General features: G+C 38.3%; 2 protein-coding genes across 6 annotated transcripts in view; one reads left to right on the forward strand and one right to left on the reverse strand.

Annotated features, from left to right (window-relative positions):
- The window catches only part of ARHGAP24 (Rho GTPase activating protein 24), a 702,316-nt gene that overhangs the window by 230,175 nt on the left and 449,136 nt on the right, over window positions 1-23,005 (forward strand). The window contains exon 1 of one of the 5 annotated variants that reach the window (XM_081038620.1): window positions 6,951-7,021. The exons of 3 other annotated variants lie outside the window; for them this stretch is intronic. The gene's annotated coding sequence lies outside the window, so the exon portion shown is untranslated. Of the gene's footprint in view, window positions 1-6,950; window positions 7,022-18,342; window positions 18,947-23,005 lie in introns of those variants that run through there. One more of the 5 variants, XM_081038617.1, reaches the window with a different exon arrangement.
- On the reverse strand, window positions 783-1,860 carry LOC308501170 (protein SET-like; the record flags this gene model as incomplete). Its single annotated transcript, XM_081057070.1, has 1 exon — window positions 783-1,860. One exon carries the CDS (start codon window positions 1,858-1,860, stop codon window positions 970-972), a length of 891 nt encoding a protein of 296 aa, XP_080913196.1. The 3' UTR covers window positions 783-969.

Consider the following 23,005-nt stretch of genomic DNA (forward strand, 5'->3'; position numbering starts at 1 on the left):
CAAGCTTGCTTCCTGCCTTGTTTTCCTCCTCTCACTTGAGCTTTTACTTTTCTTTGTAACAACTAGTGGCCTTTCCTTTGTGTGTGTGTGTGTGTGTGTGTGTGTGTGTGTGTGTGTGTACACATTTAGTTTTAGTGTAACAAAGCAACTTGTACACTTTTAACGTTTAAAACTGAGTATCATCTTTCCTTTCCAGTGAAACAAAAAGATAATTTAAAAATAAAGAGGAACAAAATTACAATAGAGGATGTCAATTCCGAATAAGATCCTCCAGCTTCTGCGTATTCGCCCATCGAGTGGCAGGGCTCAAGTCATCATTAGGAGAAAATTTTATTTTAAAAGTGTCATCTTAAACTGCAAGGATGTCCATTAAACATCACAATTAAACATGCCAAAGGAGAAGCCATGTTGTCAAAATGCCCACTTAACCCACCCAAACATCTCAAACCCACTCTTTGCTGACCTTCTATAACCCCATTTTTAATTTGTTTTTTTCTTTTTTAAAACAAGATAAAGTAGACAGATACGTGCTGGTAAATGCTAACTGTCCATATTCACATAGAGATACAGTGTCATCTCTGAGCCCAATATACAGAGAAAGGAGGAAAAAATCTAGAATTCTATGCACTACTACACAGGGGCCTAGAACCCTCCAGCTTCCAGCAGAGCTAAGGGAGCAGAAGGTTTTTCTTTTTTCCCACGGAGCCCAGTGGTGTTGATTCCATGTAATTTTTGTTGAGACAGGAAGGGATAAAAATGAATTTGGAACAGAAAGGGGCAGAGATTCTTTTCCCAATGTATTCTGCTGAAGTTATTTCCCCCAAAATAAGGTGAGAACCATGGTGTAAAGGAGAGAAAAGAGACCTCAAAAACAGGGCGACTGAGCACAAGAGGAAAAAAAAAAAAGAGTGCAACTTGCTCCCAGGGACTGGAGAAAATTTAAAAAGGTTGGAATCCATCAATGTTCCATTAGTCATCTTCTCCTTCATCTTCCTCTCCTTCCTCCCCCTCATTATCATCTTTGTCCTCTTCACCTTCATCCTCATCCCCTTCTTCATCAATATCTTCCGACACTTCTTCTTCATTATAATCAAAATCTTCTGCTCCTTCTTCTTCATCATCCATGTCAGGAACCAAGGAGCACTGTAGCGGATTTGGCCAAATATCATCTTTGATGACATTTGGCCAAATATCATCTTTGATGACTTCTCCTAACTCATTTGCACCTGCATTAGAATGGTCAGTAAAGCAGGTAAAGAAGCTCTCTGCTTGTTCATGCTGTCTCTTCCTGCTGGCTTTATTCTGTGTTTCACTTGAATGTTTCATCAAATCCTTTCCAGATTTCCATTTGATTTCAGTGGACTTTGAAGATGGATCACCACTCTCCTTCAGATGAAATTCTTTGGAGAGAACTTTATTTTCGAAGTAAGGATTTTCACCAAAATAAAAATCTATTCTGTAACCTGATTTTATATCTTCAAATTCTGTCACTTCAACTCTTGTCAAATAATGCAGCGCGTCTTCATCTTGTTCCCCAAGCAGTGCAGACACTTGTGGATGGTTGACAAATGTTGTTACCCCAAAATTTGGGATTTTGGAGATCAATTTGGACCTCTTCTGAAAAAATGGTTGGTGGAGTTTGTTATATTTCTGTTCTACTTTCAAAATCTCCTCACTGGCTTGTTCATTAAGTCTGTCTATTTCATTTTGTACTTCATCAATATGTTCAATTTCTTCTTGCTGTTCTTTTTCTCCCTTCAGCAAGTCCAGAGAGGTCGATGTCTTCTCCGGCTTGGGGGCAGGAGGCAGTCTTGGTTTCTTTGTTTGAGGTGGGAGTGAAGACTGGCATTTGGGGGCCATACTGTGAGGAAAGTCAGAGAATGAGATCCAAAGGAGGATGAATGTCAGGAAGAAGCTGAGAAGTTGGCCTTTCCTTTTAACAAGGATTTATTTTCTCCCCTGTGGGCTGTGACAAAACAGTCTCTGCAATTTTGGCCTTATACCCTGTCTCTAAAGTTAATAGATAGGATTTTTGTTGTTATTGTTGTTTCTTCCTTTTTAGCAAAAAAGGGAAAGAGGCAAGGGAAAGTCACTCTTTTAGGTCTAGTTCTGGTCCTCTTATTGTTTGGTCTCAGGGAAGAACTGGTGCTCTAGTCCTAAATCTGTGGGACCCACCTCTGAAATTAGACAACTGGGTTGGGAATTATATCCCCTCCTCTCAATCACACCAGGATTTAGGCACATAACAGGCTGAATTAAGCACCTAGGAGAGAATATAGCATCAGTTTTTATAAGAAAGGCCATCCTACAAATTCTGTCCCAGAAGTCAGAGCAGGCATTCAAGTGTGAATGTGGGAAGCCTCTGAGAGAGGAACAAGAAGGAAAAGAGTTGGACAGGGCCTGTGAGAGAGAGAACTGCCATCCCATTTTCTCTTTGTCCTCAGCAGTCCTTCCCTAGCTCTGTAAAGCCCATCCTGGGTTATTTTTGGATTGGTTTGTAAAACAGGGATGAGTGGTAGAAAATGATCAGAAAGGAAAGTAGAGGAATTCCATGGATAGGATGGAAAAATTCACTCAGCCATTTAAATTAAAAAGTTGTGCATAAATCAGTTGTAGACTTAGTTATAAACTACCTAATTGAAAACGTGGACAGCATTATGCTTTCTTGGATTAGATATAGTAGATACCTGACATAATCTGTTATCGTGTCAAAAAACATCTTCCCAATTTTTGTGTTTGAAATCTTTGCTTTTCCCAGCATGGCCACAAATGTTTGTAATGAATATATTGACCACCTTAGTGTTTGTATAATCAGTGCAATTTTATTTCTGGACTGTCATGTCTTGAGGAGTCATGAAGGTCAAGGTCTCAGAAAGCATTTAAGCAATGAACAAATTGGGTGTTTTCATTTGGGGAATGAACTGTGGACGTTAAGGCAGCAGAGATTTAACAGACAATGTCCAAGGCTGAATGGTAGGGATAATAATAGCCCCATGTATTGTGTTCCATGTGTCAGGCAATGCGATTTTTAGTTCACTTGTAATAATTTTATGTTCAAAACAATTCTGTAGTGTACCATGATGACACTAATGACTCCCAGCTGGAGAGGACAGACCTATGGGATAAATGGGGAAATGGGTGGACACCTGACAAGGAAACCTCTGGTGAGGAGAACTTTGATTGATTAAGAAGGATCAAGTAAATCTGAATCCATTATTAGAACATTATATATAAATAATGGCAAGAGGTCAGCCAGCAAGTGAAGAATAGACTCTTGAAGAAACTGGTGGCAAAGACTAACAAAAAATAAGGTTCTCCAGGGAAAAATCAATGGTTCTTGTAGAATAGATGGATCAGCTTCCTGCTGTTTCTAGGAAGTTACTTAGCATTGATGACATTTTTGTAGTGTTTTATTCCAGCCTCTTGGTCCCACCTTTTACAACTCCATTGGGTAAAGTGCCTATGCATATGCTGGTATGTGTTTTATTTCCAGATCTCATAAAATCACATTAATAGTATTCCAGATTGCATTGAACATTGAACTATGAGATTTGAGCACTTCCATTTTTAAATAGCTCTCATTATCTACAAAGGATCAAAATATCTGACAGGTTTATGAGTATGTTATAAAACATTTGAAACTGAGTATTTACTTATAATATGCAAACATCAATATATGCATTTTTCATGCTAGAGCCCTTGTGTGCTGTGATAAGAAGCTCGTCGTCAGGCAGAGGTACAGTTGAAATCCTCTTGGAACATAAATATATTGAAAGTTGATAATGAAAGACTAATTGATAAAACAGAAATCAGGCAATTTTAATAATGCAATTTGTTCAGTATCACTATAGTAATTAAAAAAAGAAATAAAAATGTTTCAATGTCTAAATTCTGTACTGGAAGATCCAAGGTTAAGATAAGGTCAGAGCACAGTTTATTAGTATTGTTAAAAAAGATCAAGTTAATTAAAATTAATTATAGTGCAACTATATAGATAGGCTCATACAGCCACTTTAATGAGTTCCATTAAAGGTAGCAATAATAAGCTATTTTGAAACCACCCCAACAGTTTTTATAAGGAACCAACTATGCATGTGTCTCTCATGTCCCAGTTGGAAAAAACTATAATAGCAGGATATTTAGACTGTGGACTCTAGAAATAGCTGTGGCCCTGACTGCTCTGCAGAAGATTGTTTACTGAATTAATTCTATGTGTGCTATTTGAGAAGAGTAGTTACAATCATTATGTATTATTCCTCCCTGCACAACTCTTCCACCTTCAAAGGACAATATTTACACTAAAGGAGAGAGGACAGTCTAAAGCAAAGTTCCCCAGTCTTTTCTCAACTATTGGGAATCGTTTTTAATGCCAAAGTATTTAAATGTCTCCTCACATATAAATAGTTGAATTTTTAGTATCCCATCGATTAGTCAAAGGCATAGTGACACAAAAGTTCTATGAATTTAGTAGTAATTTTCATTTTATTAGTCACAAGTTCTACATACATAGGGGCAATATTTGTGGGTTTTTGTTTGAGCTTATGATGTTTCAATACTCAGACAAAGCTGCTTTATCCTTGTCCTTCCTTTCCCCTCGCTCCCCAGGTAGGGTCACTGGTATTGGAAATCTAGAGTAGGAAAAGATAGGTCCTCATGTTTCTGCAACTTCTCCTTGGGATGTTTATCTGAGCAGGAAATTGGAGAAAAGGAAAGTGGTTTACTATGGTGCAGATATCACTACTTTTGGAACCTACTTGCTCTTTCCATGAGAATGTTTTTCTTATAACTTATCACAAATTTCTACTTTATTTATTTGTATTTGTATTTGGAACAAAATTAAGTTAAAGGAAGATTAGAGCTGGATATTTAGTATTTGTCCTAATTTTGTGAATATTCAGACTTTATGTAATGAATAATTAAAAGGCTCTTCAAAGAGTAAATAAATCTTGACTTTATTGGCCTCAGGAATGACCAATGATGTTAATAAGCATCATTCAACTTAGATAATTTATTAATCTTCTTATTGCATCCTTTTAAGTAAATGACTTTTTTATTTTAAAGATTCACGACTGCTCAAAAAACACAAAGTCTGATAAATATCCATTGTTTGACTTACTAAAGGTCATTAGTTGCCTAATAAGGGGTTATTCCATAAATTTGTCTTAGGTTTTAACAAAGCTGTGTTTTTATGGACTATTAGTTTACATTTTAGCATAGTATGCTTCATCCTGAAAAGGGCTCTTTTTATGGGGGATCCTTGCAGCTATTAAATAAATGCAATCATAGGGTCATTAATCTTACCTCAATACAATTCAAATGCAAATTGTTTACTATGAATTAGTTTATCCATATACAGTCATGTGATGCCTAATGGGGGATACGTTCTGAGAAATGTGTCATTAGATTTTGTCATTGTGCGAACATCATAGAATACACTTACACAAACCTAGATGGGAGAGCCTACTACACACCTAGGCTATGTGGTACAGCCTATTTCTGCTCCTAGGCTACAAACTCATACAGCATGTTACTGTATTGAATACTGTAGGCAATTTAACACAGTGGTATTTGTTTATCCAGACGTATCTAAACACAGGAAAGTCACAATAAAAATATGGTATAAAAGATAAAATAATGGTATATTTATTTAGGGCCCTTACCATGCATGAAGCTTGCAGGACTGGAAGTTGTTCTGGGTGAGTCAGTGAGTGACTGTGAGGGTCTAAGACACTAGTGTACATACTGTCGACTTGATAAACACTGTACACTCAGGCTACAGTACATTCATAAACAATGTTCCCTTCAATAATAAATTAACCTTAGCTTACTGTAACTTTATAAACTTTTTCCTTTTTTAACTTTTCAACTCTTTCATAATAACATTTAGCTTAAAACACCAAACATTGTACAGCTGCACAAAAATATTTTCTTTATGTCCTTCTTCTATAAGCTCTTTTCCTATTCTTTTAAAAAATAGTTTTTATATTTTTACTTTAGGTTTAAAAAGTTTTTTTTTTTTTTTAACTAAAACACAAATCACACACATTAACCTAGGACTACACGGAGTCAGGAGCATCAATATCACTGTCTTCCGCTTCCACTTCCTGTCCCACTGGGAGGTCTTCAGGTGCTGTCATCTCTTACGATAATAATGCCATCTTCTGGAATATCTTTCAAAGGACCTCTTTGAGTCTTTTCTTGAGGAAGTATCACTCTTTTCAGAAATATGTCCATGGTAATTTGCATGGCTTCTCTCTCTCTCTCTCTCTCTCTCTCTCTCTCTCTCTCTCTCTCTCTCTCTCTCTCTCACTCATTCATTGATTTGCTTGTAAGCAGATAATTCACCATGAACATCCTCCTTATTAATGAAAAACTTTTGGTGTTGGGGTTCATGTTTTCAAACTTTTCAAGGTGCTTATTGAGGGTCTGCAAAAACTTCTGCTAACCCCTTCACTGTGAATTTTCTTGGTTCTTCTTTTTCTTCTCCTGAAGTTTCCTTTTCTTCAGTTCTATCTTCTTGTTCCAGTTTCAACAACTCATTAGTCAGTTCCTCAGGAATCACCTCTAGGAGCTCCTCAGTGTCATCTCATCCACACCCAGGTTCAAGTGGTTTGCCATCTCAACCATAGCCTTGTTGATTTTTACAACCTCCTCATCCTTGACAAATCCTTTAAAGTCATGGACCAACGTCTTGAGTATTTTCTTCCAGATGCCATTTATACACTCCTTGGTGACATCACCCAAAGACCAAGCAAGGTTCTTGACACAACATATATGTAGTAATCCTTCCAGAATTGCATCAGTGTCTTCTTAGTGTCTTCCTCAATTGCAGCAATAGCCTAGGGAAATAATGTCCTTCTCTAATAGTAGGCCTTCAAAGCTGCTATAACTGCTTGATTTATTGGTTGGATCAAACAGGTGGTGTTTGGAGGGAAAAATGCCACTTTGATATTGGAATGAAGATCACCAATAAAAGGAGGATGTCCAGGAGTATTATCAACAATAACCAAAATCTCGAAAGGTATGTTGTTCTCTGAACAGTATTTCTCCATTACACTAGTATAGCAATCCAGGAGGTCATGGAAGAGGAGCTGGGTTGTCCATGTCTTCCTATTGCTGCTGCAGTATACTGAAAGTGTGTGCTTACTGATATGCTTTAAGGCCTGTGTTCTCACTGGGCCTGATCACATAGGGTTTCAATTTATAGTCTGCAACATTGCCCCCAAGCAAGACTGTTACCCTGTCCTTGAAAGAATTGAAATTTGGCATTGACTTAGCCACCTTATGGATGAAAGCCCTTTCAGGCATCCATTTTCAGAACAGGGAGGTTTCATCCAAATTGAATATTTGCTCTGGCAAGTAATTTTCCTCCATAATCAGCTTATGTAGAGGTTCCAAAAATCTTTAGCTGCTTTCACATCAGCACTTGCAGACTCACCATTCACTTTCCCATTATGTAATGCATAACAATTCTTAAACTGTTTAAACCATCCAGAGCTAGCAGTAAATTCAACATTGTAATCAGTTTCAGCATATTGTTTCAACAACATAAATTTTTGCTTTGGCCATGATCATCATAGTGCTGAGAGGGATGTGCTTCTGTATCTGGTCTTCAATTCAGGTCATTAGAAGTTTCTCTTTGTCAGATCTAGGACTTTCCCAAAATTCTGTTAGTCTTGTTGCCTTCAATGAAGCAGATCCTTTAAAAGCTTCTATAACTTTGTTCTTATTCTTCAAGATAGTAGGTATGGTGGAATGGGACATACCTGATTCATGAGCAGTAACTATCACTGATTTTCCACCTTCCTAATCCTTAATCACTTTTGATTTTGTTTCCAGGTTAATCACTCAATGTGGCCTCTTAATGGCAATATTAGCAATGGATTTTTTACACTTAGGGCTCACAATGAACAAAACAACACGAGATTAAATCAAGCACTAGAGAAAATGATGCAATCATGGGATAAGGTAAACAAGATGCATGAGGCTACTGCCAGTGTAACATGGCATACTGTTTTATAGCAAACATTTTTTTTTTTAAAATAGAAAGAGTAGACTCTAAAATAATAAAAATGTAGTAAATACGTAAACTGGTAATATGGTTCTTTATTATCATTTTCAAGTATTATGTAGTGTCCATAAGTATATGTGGCTTATGTATATAGTATATAATTGTATGTGCTACATATGAGGTCTGACAATTAAGTTCCCGAACTTGTCACAACGATGTTGCTAACCTTTCCTGACATCAAAGGGATTATTCATTATGAATTTGTACCAAATGGGCAAATAGTTAACCAAGTTTACTATTTGGAAGTGCTGAAAAGGCTGCAGGAAAAAGTTAGATGAAAACGTCCTGAACTTTTCACCAACAATTCATGGCTCTTTCATCACAACAATGTCTCACATGGCCCTGTCCGTGAGGGAATTTTTAGCCAGTAAATAAATAATTGTACTGTAACACCCACCCTACTTACCTGATCTGGCCCCCAATGACTTCTTTGTTTACCCAAATATAAAGGAAATATTGAAAGGAAGACATTTTGCTGACATTCAGGACATCAAGGGTAATATGACGACTCTGATGGCCATTCCAGAAAAAGAGTTCCAAAATTGCTTTGAAGGGTGGCCTAGGTGCTGGCATTGGTGTATAGCTTCCCAAGGGGAGTCTTCGAAGGTGACCATAGTGATATTCAGCAGTGAGGTATGTAACATTTTTTCTAGGATGAGTTCGCGCACTTAATTGTCCGTATTGTATGTGTATAGCATGACTGGCAGCTCAGTAGGTTAGTTTATACCAGCATCACCACACACATTGAATAATGTGTGTGTTATGATGTTAGGACGGCTACTATGTCACTAGGCGATAGGAATTTTTCAGTTCCATTATAATCTTATGGGACCACTGTCATATGTGTGGTCCATCACTGACTTGAAACGTCGCTGTGGTGCATAAGTGTATATTATATAAAAGTCTATACTTCAGAAACATAACCAATAATTACAAAGTCAACATGAATATAACTTGAGTCAATTAAGAGCATATTTGCATTAAGAGTATTGAATTTTTGGCGTACTGCACTTTATGTTTAGAAATCATTGTGTTTGCAAGATAACCTCTAAATATGATAAACTATTAAAAGAAGTTGCATGTAGACAAGGTTAAATTTACATAAGCATTTCAGTTCTAAAGTTGGCATTTTTAATTAATAAAATTAAAGAGCAACTTAGCTATATTCTTTTCATTGAAATAAAAATATAAATCCCTAGTCTCAAAAGTTCTAAATTAATACAATATTTGTGTGCAAAAATATTATTTTAAGCTATCATTTGATCTATTTTTCCAATCCAATAGGGCACATCATGAGGAATTAATGTTATTTTATATATAGCAAGTGGATTAATCTTAAATATTTGTTTTATAATATTTTATAATCTTAAATATTTGTTTTATAACATTAATTTTATAAAAGGCCTAATTAAATTAATAATTTTTATAGTGATCTCAAGAAGGAAAAGAGAAATGGGGTAGGGGGGAAGGTAACTTTTGAATCATTTTTAAACCTACAGATTGCATTTCTCTAAATTTTGTCATGTTTTTCCTTAAAGAAGTATGGGAAACTTCAATGCAAATACATATGGTTTTAGAATTTCATAAGCATTTAAAGCTAGAGATTAAAATAAAAGGGTTTTATTTCTGTTGCAGGCTTTCCTAATGTAGTGTCCAATTAGAAAATATTTTGAGGTTTGTAAAAAATTTTCAAAAGATTTGATACTATCACTACATTTTTGTCATGGATTTAAAAACAGTGAGTTTTTTTTCTATTGTACAATTCAAAACCAGAGATTCTGTGTATTGCGTGCTAAGAAAACCCCACTGAGTAGGTCCCTGGAAAATCTTCACATTACATATGCCCATTGTCTTATGGTCTATAAAGCAATGTGTTGAGAATTTAAAGAACAAATGAGCAAAAATATAAAATATGTCAAGATGTCTTTACATACTGGTTTAAAGTCTAGGCTAGGATCTGTCTCAAATAATGATACATTACCATATGAAGAGTCAGTCTTTTGTTTGCCTGTGAAGATGATGCCAGTAGTACCTTTCAGAGGCTGGATATGAGCCAAAAGTAAATGTCTATACTGTGCATTACCTTAGAGGAAAAAGGGAAAATTTATTCTTGTCACCAAAGGTTGTTGCCACCAGTTCAATGCCAACAGCAGTCCTCAGTCTGGGGTGCAGTGAAGAGGGAGACTTAATTCAGTGAAAAACAGCTCAATTGTGAACCATTTTAGTTTGTGGAACAGCTCGGCTGTGAGACAGCTCAATAGAAGTGGCTCAGGAAAGATGGCGCAGGTGTTACAGCTCTGGGAAAACAGTCTTCCGTGGAAACTGAAAGTGTGCTCTGTTGAGACAGAGGTGAAGCTGATTTATTTAGAGAAGAGTGCCCGCTCCCTGCCCATGATTGGTGTATTCCTATGCAAGTGAGGACTTCAAGTCCTCACAGTTTGATTGACCCAAATAGCACCATCCTGATTGGTCACAATGAAGCCACTCTGATTGGTGCCAATGAGGATGTAGCTGCAGCAGCTCTGATTGTCTAGGGAAGGTCTTTAGCCCATTGGTTGATTTATGAGCCTCTGAGCTCCTTTATAAGGATTGGCAAAGATAGCAGGAAAAGGGTGCATGAGGCAGGCAGCTCAGTGCAGCTTTTACCTGAAGTGCAGAGTGCATGAGAGGCCTCTGCTTGGCAATGACTAATACACTCTATAAATCTGAGAAGTTAGCTACTAGGTATCTTTACATTTATTCTTGGGGTCAGCACTGTGAACCTTTTTAGTTCACTCAATCTCACTGATTGAATGTAAATTTCTTGAAGGCTCAGGTAATGTCTGAATTGACTGTGCATTTTGCACAAGGCTTGTTGTGTTTGGGAGCTGTTCCACACTTTTTGCCTGTGTCAGGAATCAGCCATGTACATGGCAACCAGCTGCTTTTTGAATTTGCTCATTTCTCCTAATATTATTTTTCTTCATAAAATTACCATGGGACTTAACTGTTTCCCCTCCTCACTTCTAATTCCTTTTGATATTTGAGTGTCCAAGCAGTTTAAAGGGACTTAGGCAGGGATATGGGTAAAATTTATATTGATGATGTACATTTACGTACCAGTTAAAGTCTAGGCTTCACACTTGAGGCTCTGAGTCTCTGCCCAGCAGGATCAGTGGAAATCCCCTTCCTGCTGAGCCTCCCATGTATCCCTCACAGGGTACGGAGAAGCTTATGCTTATCTCCTTAGGGCTTATTGATGTTTCCCTGCTACAGATCTTGGTACTATCCACTCTCTTAACCTGGTGGCTTTAGTCTGCTCCAGCGTTGGACCTGGAAGGCACAGCTGGGTTTGACCTTGCTTTTGCTGATGATGGCGTCTACAGATGCTGAGTACCCCACCTCCAACCCAGGCCAGAGAGGCTTTCTCTAAGCTGGTTTGAAAATTATTTTATTGGGCTCCCCAAAGTGTGGTCTTGGTCTCTGTCTTTTCTTTGTTTGTTTGTTTTTGAAATTTCCTTCTTGAGGAACATGGAATCATTTTCCCAAAGTTTGATGCAGAGGACATTTGAATGAACACATTTGATATCCCATCCAAAAGCATCCTTCTTTCTTCAAATGCGTCAATGTCTTGGGTTGACTTCTTGGAGTTTCAATTTACATTTCATGGGACAATTCCCATTAGAGTCACTGTCATGCAGGGAGTCACGTGGGGTCCCCGGTCCCGCTCCCCACAAAAGAACGCAGGATATGGTGAGGCCCAAATGGAACACTCACGGAGCTATAGATAGGGGAGTCATACCACTGTATTCTTGCTGGCAGCTGGGTTGGAGACACAAGAAGCAGGAGCCACATTGTCCGCAACCCGCCGTCCTAACAGCAATCCGCACTTGCCAGCCACCATCTTCTTGCTAGCCCCCCATTTTTCTCTGCTAGCGTAGCCACGACAGTTATATTAGTGGCCAATGGCTCACTGGTTACAGCTGATGGTCAACTAGCCACAGCTGATGGACATCCAATCACAGTTGATGGCCATTTTCTACCTGAGCCAGCACCTTTTTCACATGAGGCCGTGAGCCTGGAAACTGCACTCCTGGCTCTATCCCCACAGCCAATTAGAAGCTTCTTTTATTGATCTCTTCATTCTTGAATAAAACACACAGTCCAGAGAGTCTTCCATTGAAGTTATGTAGAATAGACTGCTCAGCATTTAGAAGCTCCACCATTTGTCCTTTTCAGCCTCCACCCCATATTAATTACTCCCAACCTAACCTCTCCTCTCTTGCATAGTAAGCCTCTACAAAACTTGCTTCCTACCGTTTTCAAACTTTGAAAAAGTTGAGAAATTAGAGACAAGAAAACAAACTGAGAAGATAATAACTTTGCAGTATGTATGTATGTATGTATATATGTATTACTTATTTATTTAGTCTTCTTAATAGCCCACATCTTGAACTGCCTTTTGGTCATTGTGTTCTTGATGTATTCTCCTAGTTTATTTTGAACATCTTTCAAAAATTACATTATTTTCATTGATTTTCCAGGAATTTTATTTGGTAAATTTTCAAATATTGAGGAACTAGTTATCCTCAATTCTATTTCTTACACGATCAGCCTAGTCCTATCTTTTCTATGTCTTAAAAAGCAAATTTACCATTTCAATTTTTCTTTAGTTTCACTTCAAGACTTTAAAACCAATACTTACTTCTCAGGAACTATTTTTTAAGTTTTTAAATTATCTAAACCACTTGCTGTTTTTGTTTTTTTTAATATTTCCGCCTGATTTTTGGCCAATTCACTGTTCATTAGCACCTTCAACAGATGGTGAGCACAGAGAGAAAGAGAGAGAACACTTAATTTTCCTATTTGTTGGAAACTTGAATAAAAATTTTGGTAGGATAGGACATTAAAATTAATACCTAAAATGGAATTTAAAATTGGTCTGTGGGAGGATGACACTCTTCCTTCTCACAAAAGAATATAATGATAAGAATTATTGTCAAGTCCTTGACCAGTATAAGTGATATGTGAAAAGGAAATTTTGCTGTCTTTTGCATAGGAAGATGCTGCTGCTGACACTTTAGTGAAAAGAATCCAGAATCTGTACTCAGGTGGCCTAAATTCAAGTCTTATTTTCATGTCATTAGCTTATGTGATCCCGAGCAAGGTGTGTGTACTGTTTCTCTCTGTTCTCTCTTTTGTAAAATGTAAGCAACTGTCATGCGGGGTGTCAGGCGGGGTCTCAGCTCCTGCTCCCCACATAAGAACACAGGACACGGTGAGGCCAAAAAGGAACACCCACGGAGCCATAAGTAGGGGAGTCATATCACTATATTCTCGCTGGCGGCATCCGCCTTTCTGCAATCCGCTCTTGCTAGCCCTCATTTTTCTGCTAGCGTAGCCACAGCAGTTATATTAGTGGCCAATGGCTCACTGGTTACAGCTGATGGCCATCCAATCACAGTTGATGGCCATTTACTACCTGAGCCAGCACCTTTCTATTTGAGGCCGAGAGCCTGGAAACTGCTTTCTGGGACTTTGTCCCCACAGCAACAATAGATTTTTCATAAGATTGCTGCAATGAACAAACATCACATATAGGAAGGTACCTTAACAACTCTAAGGACTATTTCTATTATTTATTTATTTATTTATTTATTTATTTATTTATTATTATTATTATTATTGTCAATGTGTTTGAATGAGCTACTTTGACTTATATACACTTTCTTATTTAGTTTTCATGCAAAATAGTTTACCAAGGTGATGGTTATGTCTACACTCTGTGACAATAAAACATTTTATTCCCTTGATAGGCTAATGGGTTTTAAGTGGCTTAAACTAATGATCTCAGCTCCACGTCTCTAGTTAACTGAGATACAGCCCAAACCAGGAAAATAACATTTGCTCAAGCATGGGATCAATTGTACCTAATATCCAAGTCCATTAGCAGCTTTAATAGCTCAACTTTGTATCTTAGACTGTGTATTTTCTACCATTGGGAGAAGAATCTGTAGTGAGTTAAAGGTTCTTCTCTAAGTTTTGAATCATCTAAAACTAGATAAAGCAGGTAATGCAGACAGGAAGAAAAATAGAAAAGGAGGCAAAAAAGTACATCCATTATTTAAAGAGCTTGGAATATGATGAAAATAAGATGAAATGAGGAAAAGTTTGGAATGATAAAAATAGGATGAAATGAGGATTTCCTAGACAGATCATAAGGCTTGGAATATACATGACACTGCAATTAGACACATGTAAAGAACCTATTGATAATTTACTCTTTGTCCACTTGAGTATCAAACATAGGAAACTGCTTTTAAAGTCATGCATAATTTAGGTAGTCTATAAGTAAATAATTTTGGGGAGCAGAGTGGTTTTATTTCTATGGCAGTACATAATTTTCTGAAAAATGCAAAGTTAAGACAATTCCAACATGATAGTAAACGTGAAATCTATAAAATGGTATGGGTATTGAGAGTAAGCCCATTTTGCTGTTAGTCAGGTACTCAAATGGAATTAGATTTTAAAATATTTTAAATTTCATGCCAGTTTTATATTAAGAGCTGAGTCTACAAGTAGAAAGTTGCATGTCTGGGGGAACGTTTCACTTTATGGGTGTGCATGTGTGCTGTGAATGTGCATGGTGTGCGTGCGTGTGTGTGTGTGTGTGTGTGCTTGTACTCATGGATGAGTAGAGAAAGGAGAGAGGATGTGGTGAGCTGAGATGTGAATGACGGGAAAATAAAGGCTGTCTTTGAGAAATTGTGAGTCAGCAAGAACAAAGAAACTCTAGAATACTGAGAGATTTATAAATGGCCACTGAAAGTATAAGCCAGAAGATTTTTCTGAGAGCCAACATGGAGAGAATCTGCATTATCTTGGAAGGGAGAGTTTAGTTGTTTAATAAGAATCCAGTAAACTCTTGAGGAGTGGTCAAACAGCATCAAAGGAAACTGTTTTAATTGGAAATTGAGGTTTTAATTTAGGGCGAGGCAAAAAGAACCTGGCTTTGGTTCCTAATATGATCCAAACCTTTATATTCTTCACACACAGAGGTGAAGAAACAGACATGTTCAAATTATATCTAATTTGAATCTAATTAACCATATCTTTAAATGGTGAGATTATGGCAATTTAAAATGTCATCTTATATTTCTTTGTGGCTTCCCAGTTTCATGTGTTGAGCATACATTAATTTTGTAATTAGACAAAAATATAACAAACATTCTTGAAAATACATTTAATCATGGATTTTTTTGTACCATCTATTCTGGGGGTCCAGGAGACAATGGAGTTTGGTTTGGGCTGCCATCAAAAATATGTCAGTTCAGTAAGAGCATAGTGGTGATTGATACTGTGTTCCACTCGAGATCTAAATGGTGACATATCATGCTCTTTAAAGCTCTTGACTGATAGCAAGCCTGTGATGGAATTATAGAGGCAGGAAGGAATCCATGCCTATTGTAGTCCTTTGCTCTTTCTCTTCTTTATTGTCTTTCAGGGAGTTAGCTGAGTTGATTCAGTCCCATTTTAATAGGAGGAGTGCAATGCTTTTCCCTGAATCATGTGATCCAAACTGTTGGGGGGAGGGTGGGCACAAAACTCCCTTAATCTCTTTCCACCTTATTTTGCTAAGACAAAACTACACTTTCTCAAAAAGGAACTTCCACGAGGAAATTAAAAAAAGCAAAAACAAAACCAGACATTTTACAACAGACATGCTTTAAAGTGTAGCCTTCTATCTTCATCCTGAAATCAGATCTTGGCATATTTTAGTACCCACACAAATTCTACATTGTTGGTGAGAGCCCGAAGGAAATGTTAGGATTTTGGCAATTCTTGACTATTCAGTTTTGTTACTGTGTTTTTTGCCCTCTTAGGAATTTATGTTTTCACTAAAGAAAACACAATTAAAGAGCTCCAGTATCTGATGTTAATGGACAAATGGGTAACATAACAATACATTACTCTATGCTAAGGTTTTCAAAGAATGGGCAGGCAATCTGGTGGAAAACTACAATTTTTAAGTTAATGACGTACATTAAAACACATTTTTAATCCATACTGGTATATTAGTACCATTTGACCCAGATACTTGAAATAGACAAAGTGATTGTACAAACTCTTGCTGAGTTTCCTCTAAATTCCAATCAAAGTGGCCTGACAACAAGAGCATCCAAGGGACTTTGTCTATGGATGGATCCTTTTCCTGTCATTGAATCTGGCAGTACTGATACGCAAACAATTTGTCCAAGTGTAGTGAGGCCATGATCATCTTTCTCCCCTCCTTTATTCCCTCCTCCTCCTCCTCCTCTTCTTCCTATTTCATTTGTAGGTCCCTGAAATCCCTCTGGTCCTGGAGGTATTACACATCCCCCTTTTAAAACTGAGGGTCCTCAAACCCTTGCCTGCCTTTTATATGGACCTTTCATAGACCCTTCTTCTCAGAGTGTCTATGACTTTAGAATCCTGGAAAACTCGCCCTCAACCTGGAATCATTTGTGGATTTTGTAGAGTTCATCTGAAGCACGCGCTTGACTCAGAAGTGAGTTGACTGATAAATTTCAGCTTTAAGAACAGCTCTGGGCAAGGTCTTAGCAGAGACCCTGTGAACTGAACGACAGAGACCACCTTCCCTGGAGTCTGTATCAGTAGCATCAACATCATCCTTTGGTTAGAATCTTTCAAGTCTCTTGTTTAAGAGTTTATTTCTCCTTTAAAGTTGCTACAATACGTATGAGGGATGTTTCCCAGTCCCAATTAATCCACAAATAAGAGAGGAATAACGTAGTCTGAGTCCTGTGAACAACCAAGCTTTTCTAGTTAAGGTTATGCTCCTGTATAACAAAGATCTTTGCGAAATCTTTAAGGGGCTTCTAGCGAAGGAATAGAGTGACCCTTCTCTTTCTTTGGAGATGTGGAAGGGGAAGAGGAGGCTTGTATTGGTAGCTGTATCTCCCCTCTGCTTAATCCCCAAGTGACAATCTTATCCTTCAGTTGTACACTCTAGTTTAAGATAATCACATACATCACACAGGTCAATGAAGTGACGTCAAGTGGAAAGGGAAAGAGACAGAATCAGGAGACATGAAGGAAAAAGGCCTTAGATACAAGGGTCACCGAGGCATGCCTTAATCTTTTGGATTGGGGACTATCCAGCAACTACCTTGAGTTCAACTTTGTATTGTCTTGACTCTACATTGCTTGTAATAATAACTGTTAGATACTAAGATACTGACATGATAGGTTCCTTGTATTTTTCAAATCATTATCTTGAATCATATCTCCTCACTCTTGTCTTACTAAGGCTTTTGAGTCTACCAAGTGAGTGCAAATTTCATTTTGGTTATTTTCATTGTCTTCCAGCTTTCATCTAAAACTGCCCATTGGCATTTACCTGTCAGCGTGCAGCTAGAACACATAAAGCCATGTTAGTGGGTGAAGGTCATTTATTCTCACCAATTAGAAAATAAGCTATATTGCTCCTGGCAAGCCATTACATACACATTTTTTTTTTTAAAGGCTGGAGCAGTTCACTAGGAAGAAAGACTCCAAAAAACCAGAGAAAGAGAATAAAAGAGAAAAACATATCAGTGTCCACACAGACTTTTATTTTTGGTGTTTCTTTAGATGGGTGCTCTTCTTCCATATAACTGGAGATCTCTAATGAGGTCACTCTTATTTTGTGTCTTAAAGAAATCTGGTGATGATTTCTAAATAATCTAAAGCAGAGATCTTTATAAAGTTTTTTGAAACAATTTGAGACGGTATGCCAGGTAACCGATATGTAAAATCTAGATTTGAAATTAGATTTTTTTTTTTTGGCGGTGGTATGAAGAGAGGGTGCTGCATCATCAAAATGTTTACTTATTCTGTCCTCTTTTCTTCACACTGTGTAATTCTGACAGCTCTTAAACCATGATAAGGAAGTAATTATACTTTGAATTTCTCGAAGGATCTAACTAAAGGGCATCCATCTCAATAAGCATTTCCAGGAATCCAGGTTTAATGAACCAGGTAATTCTGATGGAGAAATAAGATTTTACAGAGAGCTGAGAGAAGAAAGTAAAACCAGAGTGTTTGGGGGGTTTGCCTAAGAAATGTGGACCTCCTTGAGGTCAGGACACCTGTATTTTCCATCCTTCTTGCACCCACAGACCCAGATCTGTGACCAACACGTATCTGTGCTACACATGAAATGAAATGAGTGATGGCAGCTGCGGAGGGACCGAGAAAGGGCGGGCTCTATCTGTTCGTCCAGGGGAAGGACGCCCGGCGGTGAGAACCGAGATAACCGAGCAATGAAGCGTTGGGCGAGGGCGAGGCAACTCCCGGCCTCCCCAGTAGTGCGGCTTGAGTCTTCTGAAGCTGCCAGTTGCCAAATGAAATCTGAAACCCCGAGCTGCGTCTGAGGGTTGGCTGCGCTCAGTTGTTCCAGCCTCTTGTACTGTATATTTACTCATTCACACACAATCACTCTTTCTAACTTCTGGGACTCTTCTTCGCGCAACTGCTAGGGATTTCTCAAGTGCATGTGGCAACTCAGCCCAGCTCCGGGTGGAAACCGGCGGGGCCCCGCAGGGTCTCGGAGGCCAGGGTAGCTGTCAAGGCTGCAGCGGGGACAGGAGAGGATCGAGGCGTGGGCGGCGGGGGGGGTGGGGGGGGAACGCCCACAACTTTCCACCCCAACCCCAGCTCTTTCGGCCGCGGTGTGTTTCTTCCGAAACCACCGACAGCTGCGGAGCCACCAAGTGCATGGGGCGCAACACTTCCCCTTGTAGTGGGAAGTAGAGGAGCCGTCCCACACTCTTCTGCTCTTTTCTTTCGGCTTGTCCTGGGAGCCTTTTCCTCCGGAGCAGCCGCTGTCCCGCGTCTGTCGGAGCTCGGAGCAGGGTAGGTGACGCCGCCACGGGGGTGTGGGTCGGGGCCACCGCGGAAGCCTGGGGCGCGGCCTGGAGGACGCGCGGGGTGGCGAGCACAGCTGCGTGCGACAGGGAAGGGGGCTGGAGGGGCGAGGAGCGACCGCAGGAATTCCCGTGCTGGTGCAGTGTGTGTGAGTGTGTGTGGACGTCCTCGCGCGCGCGCTCGCGCGTGTGTGGTGAGAAACAATGCTCCTTTATTAAGGATAAAAACGGCGCAAGCTGCTAGCATTGTTCAAATAGATAGAATTAGTACAAAACTGTGCAATTCTGTTCCCTCTCTTACTGTCCAGCCTCCATTCCTCCCTGCCCGTTTCTGTTAGTGCCTTCTGAGTTTCCTAGATAACAGGCATTCAGAGGTAGGTTTCGGTAATAAACGCTTTTATTGCAAACACAAAGCATTAGGGAATCTTTGGTGAATTTTAACCACCCAAAAGGTTTTGTCTAAGTTTTGAAAAAGGTAACTTTTTGAGGAAGCATCCATCCTCTCTTGAGGACAAATATGTAATATGTTCTCATTTAAAAAATATTTTAGACTGGATTTCTTTTATGAGTCCCCAAATAGGAGGGGAGATAATGTTCCACTGGGTTCCTTAGGCTTTCAATATCAACTAGTAATGGGAAGACCAGACTCCCTTGTAGTCTATTTTAATTCATCTGAATTAAAAGATATCTCCAAGTAATTAGTTTCCATCATAGTTTACTTTGTCACTCTGTTTTTTTTGAACTTAGCAAGACATCATTTCATCTCTTTCTAAAAAGAGGAAATAAATAAATCATGTTGGGTATTTGAAATATGAAAGTTGTAAAGGGTTTTCTTTTCCATAAGTAAAACAATATGTGTAGCTGTGTCTACTAAGACAAAAAATCCAGGTATATTTACAGTAAAGAGCTTTGCTCAATTACTGAGAAGAAGATGGACAGATGGATTAAATGCAAACAATCTGTCCCCTGCTTCTCGTTAGAATGCAAAACCAATCCTTAAGGGCAAGAACGGATGTTGGTATTAAACTGGGCATCATAAAACAAAAAACAAACAGAATTAATATATTAGTAAAGCCAGAAAACAAATATAAAGCCACATAAAACTTGTTAACATCCCTTTCTCCCTCTTAAATTTCTTAGTACTTCCTCTTCTTTGGGGATATTTTGACTTCTAAGAGAGCCCAATAATTCAGTTTCCCTTTTTGCTTTCCCTGAGTGCTTCATCTTCAGGTAGCAAGTCTAGAAATCTGTTCTCTTTAGAACCATTGCTAAGTTGTCAGAAAATTCACCTTAAACATCTTGTAGAACCAAGATATTGACAAAACTTTAAAATAAGTAAGTTTCCTACCACTCTGAGGAAGTATGGTATGTACTTGGTGGAAGACCTTTAAGTGGGAAGAAGGGATAACCTGAGTTTTTCAGATCTGGAATTTAGTTGAGGTATGGGTAAGGAATATGCAACTAGCATTATAAAAGGAAAGAGAATCTATAATCCTTTTTACATGTAAGAGGCTGTTGAAGCTCAGTCTGTCCTTGGCTTTCAACTATGTTATTTGGTTTTATTATTTAATTTTAGGGACTTGGATTTGAGAGGGTTTCTCAGTAATGTTCCTTTGGGCTGTGAATTTGAATCATTTTGAAAATACAAACCTGATAGTAAGTGGGGAAGAATTAAGTTCTCAAAAAAAAAAAAAAAATTAAAAAAATCACTGCAGAACAAATAGCAAAGCATAAAAATGAAAAGTGTTCTTGGCTAAAATCCCCAGTGAAAGCCTTTCAGGTTTTGCTCAGGATAGTAATGGCCCAAGTTCTGAGAGTTTTCATCCAGGCATGATATTATTAACTTTGTGATCTTGGATTCTCCAGGGTGAAGGGTGGAGGTTAAAGGAAGTGGGGGGTGGGGCAGGAAGGGTGAGGAATGTGCAGCAGGTGGTAATAAGTGCTTTGAGTCTTAATACTTTGCTGTTTTGGCCGCAGCCTGCTTCATGTTTACAATCAGTGCCCTGAGTAGTTTTGCTGTGACCTACTGGCCAATGAAATATGTTTTTTTTCTGGCTCTATCAGTGCCCAGGTTGGTTTCTCAGGGCTGAAAGCAGGAGGAGCTGCTGCATTTGGTTCCTGTTCTTAGTGTTTGCATTTGGTTCCTGTTCTTAGTGTTTGCAGTGCTATAGGATCACCTCAGTTATCTGTAGTTATTCTGCAGTATTTTCTGGCCATTGGTCAAGGGTTCTTTTCCCATGAGTTGAGCTTAAGTAATACCGATTCCTTCTTTCTGTCACGGATCAGTTTTGGTAAAGTTATGCTTTGGAAAAACAAGATGAGGTTAGTGGAGAGAGTTTCAGCTTGAAGCCCAGTAGAAAGGACCACCACCTAATTTGTCACACATGGGCGTGAAGAAGGTTGATGATAACCAGAACCTGAGGTATCCATTCTACACTGATAAAATTACTGAGGAAAAACGCAGCAGAGCTTTAAAATAGAAAAAAAAAAAACAAACCACCCTGTTCATTCTTAAATCCATGGTTGAAGGATTAAGATTCTCCTAAATAGAGAAAATTATTTAAAAATAAAATTGTAAATAGTCAACTTAGCCGTGAAGTTCATGCTCTTCATGTGAAGAGTTGGTGCCTCAGATTGAATCTCACCATGGGAGCTAAGTGAACTCACTTTACAAGATCATGATGGTTTCAGCATCTAACCTAAAGCACATTTGGAAGTGAAATGATTATTGTGATGAAGAGTCAAAGAATGTTAAGTTTTTGGAGGTTATTGTGTACATGTGTGCTTTTAAATAGCATCTTCATTCTACGGTGACATTGCTGCAATCAATTTTTATAAAGTGCAGATCTAATTGTGTCAGTCCCTTGTTCTAAAGGTGGATCCTGGTGACCTAAAACATGAACTCTAAACTCTTTAGCGACTCAAATCTCCTCAAAGCTCTCCCTTCCCCTCACTGTTCACACTTTTGATTTCACCAATTTTCATTCTCCTGGAATTCCCTTTTCCTGGAAAGTCCCTCTTGATTCTTGGTGGTCCACTGCAAGTGGAATTTCTTTTTGTAGAACTTACCCAATTTCATGCAGGAAAAATTAATCATTTTATCATGTCTGCTTCTATGGTTTTTGAGCATACTTTGAATATTAATTATGTGTCTCTCCCATAACCAACTACTGTGAGTTGCTTAATGGGTATATTGGCGAAGGGGGACTCACTGTGCCCTAGTGCCCAGCCCAGTATCTAAAATACATAGCAGACATCTGTTAATGTTTCCTTAATAAATGAGTAAGCAGAGTCATGAATGAATAAAGTACTAGTGGACTCCAATTTATGCAGATAGTTATTTCCCAAAGGTCCATTTAAAAAATGTCTATTTGAACTCACAGTTCGTTTTGCAAAAGTAATAATGCTACAAAACATGATTCACTTTCCAGACCAGTCCACACATGCCTATTTAATTCCTACAATAGATGAAACATTGTGCTTTTGCAATTATAAAGCAAAATCAAAACATAACAAAAAAACTACTCTGAAATCACCTGTTTCTTTTGGAAATCACAAAGTATTCTTGAGATGAAAGATAATAGGAACAGTTATAACAGATAGACATTTTCCACAGTTGCTTTTTTATATAATACTATAAAATCTGTAATCCCAGTGGGAGGTCTTGGATTTGGCTGTGATGAGGACTAACAATATAGTTAAATTTGAAGATTCTGTTGCCTGTGAAATGGGCAGTAATGTTAATTACTCAAACAAAATAGAAATACTAATTTTGACTAATAATTATCTTGAATGTTAGCGCTTGGGGAAATTGGATTTAACTGAAGGAGAATATGGAGGTGGACACAGAGGAAGAAATTCAGAGGAGTACCTTCTTTCATGTTACTTATTCTTATATATTGATCTTCTTTTTGTCTCATTTGAGTACTTAGGCAAATCTGAGGTATCTTTCTGAAAAAAACGCTGTCTTTTCCCACAGCAATTTCTGCTGCCTAATGTATATAATAAGGTGGGGTTTCACTCCATTTGAGTCAAAATACAAGTGGGC

The sequence above is a fragment of the Rhinolophus hipposideros genome (genome assembly GCF_964194185.1).
Source record: "Rhinolophus hipposideros genome assembly, chromosome: 1".
NCBI classification, from domain to species: domain Eukaryota; kingdom Metazoa; phylum Chordata; class Mammalia; order Chiroptera; family Rhinolophidae; genus Rhinolophus; species Rhinolophus hipposideros.